The sequence below is a fragment of the Octodon degus genome, unplaced genomic scaffold, assembly GCF_000260255.1.
Source record: "Octodon degus isolate 3935 unplaced genomic scaffold, OctDeg1.0 scaffold00264, whole genome shotgun sequence".
NCBI lineage: Eukaryota > Metazoa > Chordata > Mammalia > Rodentia > Octodontidae > Octodon > Octodon degus.
Window position 1 is genome coordinate 1,744,220 of NW_004524840.1, and position 6,321 is coordinate 1,750,540.

The following is a 6,321-nucleotide window of genomic DNA, read 5'->3' on the forward strand; positions in this document are numbered from 1 at the left end:
ACCAGAAATTACATGTTTCTGTTTTAAGGAAAACAGGAAAAAATAAATTAATTGAGTTTTTGATATTCAGGGGGTCCGGTGGTTCAATCCCTGGGCCTGCCGTCCTGGCCATGCCCCCAGGGCACTCTGAGACAGCAATTGAGATTGGGCATGGTGGCATGCGCCTGTAATTCCAGCTCTTGGGAGGCTGTAAACAGGCAGATTGCTACGAGTCTGATCTATGTAGTGAGACCCTGAACGCCCTGTAGACCCTTCCCTAAAAAGCAAAATAAATAAAAAATTAAAAAACAAAATAAAAAATATTCAGGGGAATTTTCTAGATTTAAAAAAGAAGGTTGATTAAAGGATGGCACTTAGAAGATTATGCCCCTAGATTTGCTCTCCAAGGCAATGATTTAATTCTATTTTATTTCTGCTGTTATGAATATTTTGACCCCAAGAGCCTACCTTGCCTCTGATGGATTATCACACTGAAAAACAGGGAAATCACACACACAGAAAAAGACAAACGCAAGGTATTTCCCAACTAACAGTAAGCAAGTATGTTGTTTTCGTATTCAAGGATCAGCTTATAAGCTAGAAAGTACTTGGAATAAAACCTACTTTGCCCAAAATGAAAGAGAGAATAGGCTTCAAAGTGAATCAATCCTTTTTTGTTCCCCTGACTCTGTTAAGTAAAATCAATTAACTTTTTGGGGTATCACCATTTTAGAAATAAAGGCACTATCAATCTCATAAAGTTCTAATGACATAATGTCTGTAAAAATCAGTGATTAGTTTTGATGTATGATATATGCCCCTGAACATGAACCACTATTATTAATTCCTATGATTTCTCTGAGGTTGAAATATATAAGTACTTATGCAAAATTTAAAACATGGCTATTACCTATACAGTATTTATAATAAATAGATTTTTAAATCTACACTATTCTTTAAAACTTATAAGTTATCTCTTACAAATATTAGTACACTTATTGAAAATTTATAAGATTGTTATTAAATGACATATATTATATTTCTAAAAAATTAACATTGAATCTATATCTTAAAATGAGTCCTTGGAATTCTTTATTAAAATGAGAAAAAGGGAAATTCCAGAGTTTAGAACTGCTGTTACAAAATTAGTAAAATATAAAATGAAAGAATGACATAAAATCAAAAACAGGTACAATTGATTAATACAAACTACATAAAGCAATTAGCATGAGTGATCCTTTAAATGGACAGATGTAGATGCAAATTTCTGAATTAGATGATCACCTGACTTAGAGAAAACACAAACGATATTTTTACACTTAATCAAACTCAGTAAAACTTGAACAAATAGAAGAAATATATTTATGAAAGAGCTAAAATAGCAGCTGTGATTTATATATCCATGTAGGAGTAGATGAAAATTTCAGAGTACATATCTTTTATGAGAAATTATGAACCAAATAAAATTATTTAGTCTTTCATTTGTGCTGATAAAATCCCAAGACTTTACTCAAATATTTATTGAAATATTCCCATACATGTATGATTTTTGTCAAAATACATGTGTGATATTTTGTCAAAAGATAATAAATTCCCTTTCCTCAAATTTCTGTTTCTTTCTTTCTTTCTTTTTTTTTTTCATACTGGAAAAGTAGCTTGAATCTAATGCTTCTTGAGGAAATATCTCCTTTTAAAAAGATTTCAATTTAATATACAAGAAATTAAATCTTCCTGAAAAAGAGGATAAAGGAGTTAGGATTTTAACTCCTCGGCTAAAAAGAAAAAGGATATCAGAAAGCCATTTACTTTTCTTTATACTCCTGATTAAAGCCTTCCTCCTAACCTTCATTATAAATGGAGTGCATTAATCCTTAAGCTGTTTTTAAACAATTAACATTAGCCTTCTTCAATCCCATCCTTGGTTCCCTTGAAAAGCAATAGCTGATTTCTATTTATTTAGCGTAATGGATCAGTATTTCATTTTAAATCAAATCCTATAAGCTTGTCTCTATTTTTGTGAGATATAAATGTCATGCTCATCTCCATACATAATGCCATGACACAGAGAGATCACAGTTGTAAAATAACATTCTTTAGCAAAGTAATTTGAAGTCACTAATACAAGGAGTAGATGCACAGACCATTTTACAAAACACATTCCCATACTGCCTGGAACAATCAAAGTATTGTCTATAATATCTCATTCTGCTGAAATAGAATTTATAGAATCATAAATACATGGTATGTGGTTCCTTAATTTAGGCAGTTAAGGACGCCAGATTAACGAGCCTTTGAGTCCTACTTGTAGAAAGCAGTAGACATTTCAGTCATTTGCATGGTTTCATACATAGTTAAAAAAATACAGCAATACTACACATACTGACTTTTGGAATATATGCTCGGTGACTTCTTTTCCACATGAAAACTCCTCTGGGTTGTTCGATGAGACGGTATTGAGTATCTGTAACTGCTGTTCTTTTCAGTGCAACAAAAAACACAAGAGAACAGTGCCCCTGAAGCAATCAGCACCAGCGCTGTGGTCCAGCCTATGTAGAGGGCTTCTCCAAGCTCACGTTTCTGGCCAGGGTTCACTACAGGGTTGTAGAAGTTTCGAATGATGGAGTTAGCCACCCAGGACACAGGGATGAGCACCACAACGCCTGTGATGATGAAGAGGATTCCAGCCGTCAGCAGGATGCGACTCTTCACACTTTCATCATCCCCAGTAACTCTGGTACACTTCATGCCTAGGATGGCAGTCATGAAAGCCAAGAAGGACAGCACAGAAGCAGCGCACATCAGTCCTCTGGCTGCCTGTAGGTCCGGAGAAAGGGCGAGCAGAGAATCATAGACTTTGCATTGCATTCTGATGTTGGCATGTCGTATGCAATTCATCCAAAGTCCTTCCCAGATGTTTTCAAACACCACGATGTTGCTCCCAATGAAGGCCGACACTCTCCACTGAGGCATGATGGTAACAGCCACTGTGCCTATCATGCCAATACCACCAAACACCAAACCAGCTATCTGCAAAACATAGGAGGCCATTCTCCTCTTGGATGAGATTTATCCAACTGGAATCCCACGGTGACAGTGGTGCTTGAGGGCAAAGTTCTTTGCACTGCAGAGAGAACAGTTTTCCTTTAGGAACAATGAACTCAGAAGCCAATGTTTCCCCAAATAAAGACTGTTTTGCTTCGAGCAAGGTAAAACCTAGCATTGACTGATGAGGTGCCCCCTCTACTGACTCCAACAGGTAAGCTTGCGAATCAGGTAGGACAACTTTCTTGTCCACTAAGAGGGGGAGGGTAACTCAGGTGTGTCCAAAGGAAAGAAAGACACATAAACATTCTTTGTACTGCTCAGTTTTCCAAGGAGACATCAGTATGTTTACCTATAGTCATAATCATGAACATTTGCACAGTCATGGAATGAGCCAATCTCTGGCAGCACTAACAGTGTCCCTTACACAGGTAATTCTAAACTCTCAGTAAAAGTTGCTTTGGCGGAGGCATAAAATCAAATATCTGTGAAAGAATCTCCAAGAACTGTTAAAATGCCAAAAGGGAAAGAAGAGGAGGGGACTGGTATATTGTTCATACCTGGGCAACCACATTCTTTGAGACACATGTGATCCAAGGGGTTGATTTAATTTGTCCACAACTTCAAAGTAAGCTCTCCTGAAGTGAGATCAGGCAACAGATTGTGCCAAAACCAGCGCAAGCCTAACGTAATTGAATACCCGAGGTTGTCTTCCTCCTTGGCACAAAACACACAGTGTGTTCATCTAAGCCAGGAGAATTACTCGTTGGTATTTTTCTGATAATCTTGACTTAAGAGAGAAAAATATGCAGAAATGAAAAAAGTCCAGCTGACCTATTGAAGTAACAAGCACCGCAGCACTGAATGAGGTGGTTTGTCGCTTGCTAACCTCGTAGTTTACTTGAGGTTCAATCCTTGCTACTTTGTTTTCCTAAGCTGAAGTAACTAGAATTTTGCAGAAGGTTAAAAAGTCTAGGTCTTAGCACATATTTCTAAATGCAGTGCTCGCAGGACAAGGCAGCTGTATTCACTGGACTTAGTTATATTAGGCAGCAAAAATACCTTCCTTTAATACCTAAAATACCTTGTCTCCTGAGGACCCAGCATGCCCTGAAAGAAAGCCCATTTGAATGATGTCTTCTCACAGTAATGATGACCACAGTGATACCAAAATAAACATAAACAATGTTTGGGGAAAATTCCACTAGCAGTTTTCTTCTGGAGATTATCAGGGGCTCTCTGGTCTTTCTGAATTTTAAGTGTATTTTAATTTCCATTCACTTGACTATGGTGACATTTTTCTTTAAGATTTTAGTTCCTTTTATTTCTTGCTAGTACTACCTTAAATCCAAATACATAGATGGGGCAGAATGTTTTCCAACATTCTTATTATACTTATTGTATTTTGAGAGTTTAATAGTCCAAAGCTGAATGATATAGAGAGATAACTGAAATAAAAACTGCAGATGGGGAGGAGGGAAAGGTAAAGTTTCCAAAGTCTTCAAGAACCACAAAAAGACCTAAATAAACTCAAAACAAATACAGAACATATTCTAGATCTAATTGTTGTCATTTTATTTCACTAAATATTTTTTAAAAGAGAATAAACTAAAGTTTTGACTTTCAGAGCTAAATTGATAGGTTTTCCTTATCCTAATATAGGAAATAGCTAGCATTTTTTTTCATCAGGTTTGTATCAGTTACAGAGGTTTGGTAGCAGTGCAAGTAATCTACAGAAAATAATTCTGCAATCTTCAAAAGGAGAGTAGAAAATAAAGCCCCAGGCAGTTTCTAAGCAATCTTACAAAAGGGAATAGCCAGCACAATTTGAAAAATGAAAAAGGAATGAGACAATGACTGATAGAGTAGATATATTTTAAGGACATAAGGAAATATATTAACCCATCAAAATTTCTCTTCTCAGTTCCTGGGTGACAGATGTCCTAAGAATTCTGATTAAATATTGCTGAGTATCTATATCAAAATGGGAACAAAACAGGTGTCCATAAATCTGAATGCTTTGGCTTTTATGAAGCCACTTTTCAAAATATTTATTGGCTTTGAATACAGCCTAACTTCACTTTCCTTAAGCACTGAGCTTTAACAGGAATTCATTTATTTTTTTATTTTTTTATTTTTTGCGGAACCAGGGATTGAACTCAGGCCCTTGCGCTTGCCAGGGAAGCGCTTATTCCACTGAGCCATCTCGCTGGCCCCAATAGGAATTTATTTCATGCAAAAAATAATGTCATCATTTCAAAAATACAATGTTCTCTGTTACTGAAATTTTCCTAGTCAAAAGATTAGAATCTGTATGAGAAGTAACCTAAAATTCACGTTAGAATAATTGTAATGTTAACTGTCCTAGTAAAAAATAACCTAGGGCGTCCACATAAGACACACAATGGTATAGTTAATACCATAAAATTTTGAAATAACCCATGCCCTAAAGGTTATAGAAATGAGATAGGCAGGGAAAAACTGGCAATATAAAGTTTACCAGAGCAAACAAAGCTTATATTCAAAGATAAAAATAACAAATTGTTTAGACTCTTTTCGCCCTCCTGAGGTGATTAATTTGGCTGCAAAATTCAATTCAGGAATTTTGAATTTTGATTTCACTTTGAAATCAAATTCAGGTAGAAGTAATAGGAGGTTTGGCAGATTAACAATATTTTCATAGTTCTTTAAATTAGAATTACAAAGCAACCTATGTAGATTATTATATAATATTTTATTCATTTTCATGAAAAACCAATAGACTACAAAGAAGCCCAAAAAGAAGCAAAGGCTCAGTCACCCATTGCACCTCCTCTCCGAGGGGCTCCCTTTCCCCTGTGTTAGTTCTAGTAGTTTGGGATCTAGGCGTCCACAGACTCACCCTCACCAGGCCTGTGTCTCTCAGATGTAGAAAGCAGAAGAGTCAGAGAAGACCATTCCAAAGCGGAAGTAATTTTATCTCATAGGTGCTGTGGGAAGCTCACGGAGACACTGAGGGAGGAGCCACAGCAGGGGCAGGGCGTTCAGAGCCAAGATTGGCAAATCTGTGGTGGTGGCTCTGTTTTATGGGGTTGGGGTCCTACCTCCCCCTCTGTGTGTTGACACCGAGTGATTGGCTACTGTGCTTGTTGCTAGGCATTTGTTCTTGTGGGTGAATAAGGAAACTTCATATTGTTCCTAAAATTACTTGTATTGCTGTATTGTCTCTTGATCCACTATCCTATTCCTCATTTAAAGTCAGATATTTATTGTTTTCAGTTCTCAAATGCTCTGTATTTATTAATAGTCATTCTTTTCTGC

At 36.4% G+C, this 6,321-nt stretch overlaps 1 protein-coding gene across 2 annotated transcripts; it reads right to left on the bottom strand.

The window, feature by feature from the left end:
• Positions 1-1,603: 1,603 nt before the first annotated feature.
• On the bottom strand, positions 1,604-6,037 carry Cldn8 (claudin 8). 2 transcript variants are annotated; one of them, XM_004646305.2, is made up of 2 exons: positions 5,903-6,037; positions 1,604-3,100 (listed from the first exon to the last, which is right to left on the bottom strand). In XM_004646305.2, the coding sequence occupies exon 2, from the start codon at positions 3,025-3,027 to the stop codon at positions 2,350-2,352; it is 678 nt and encodes a 225-aa protein (XP_004646362.1). In that variant the 5' UTR covers positions 3,028-3,100; positions 5,903-6,037; the 3' UTR covers positions 1,604-2,349. The 2 variants fall into 2 exon arrangements, with proteins under 2 accessions (XP_004646362.1, XP_023562353.1); XM_023706585.1 differs by lacking the exon at positions 5,903-6,037 and adding an exon at positions 3,582-3,811.
• Between the last annotated feature and the right edge of the window lie 284 nt (positions 6,038-6,321).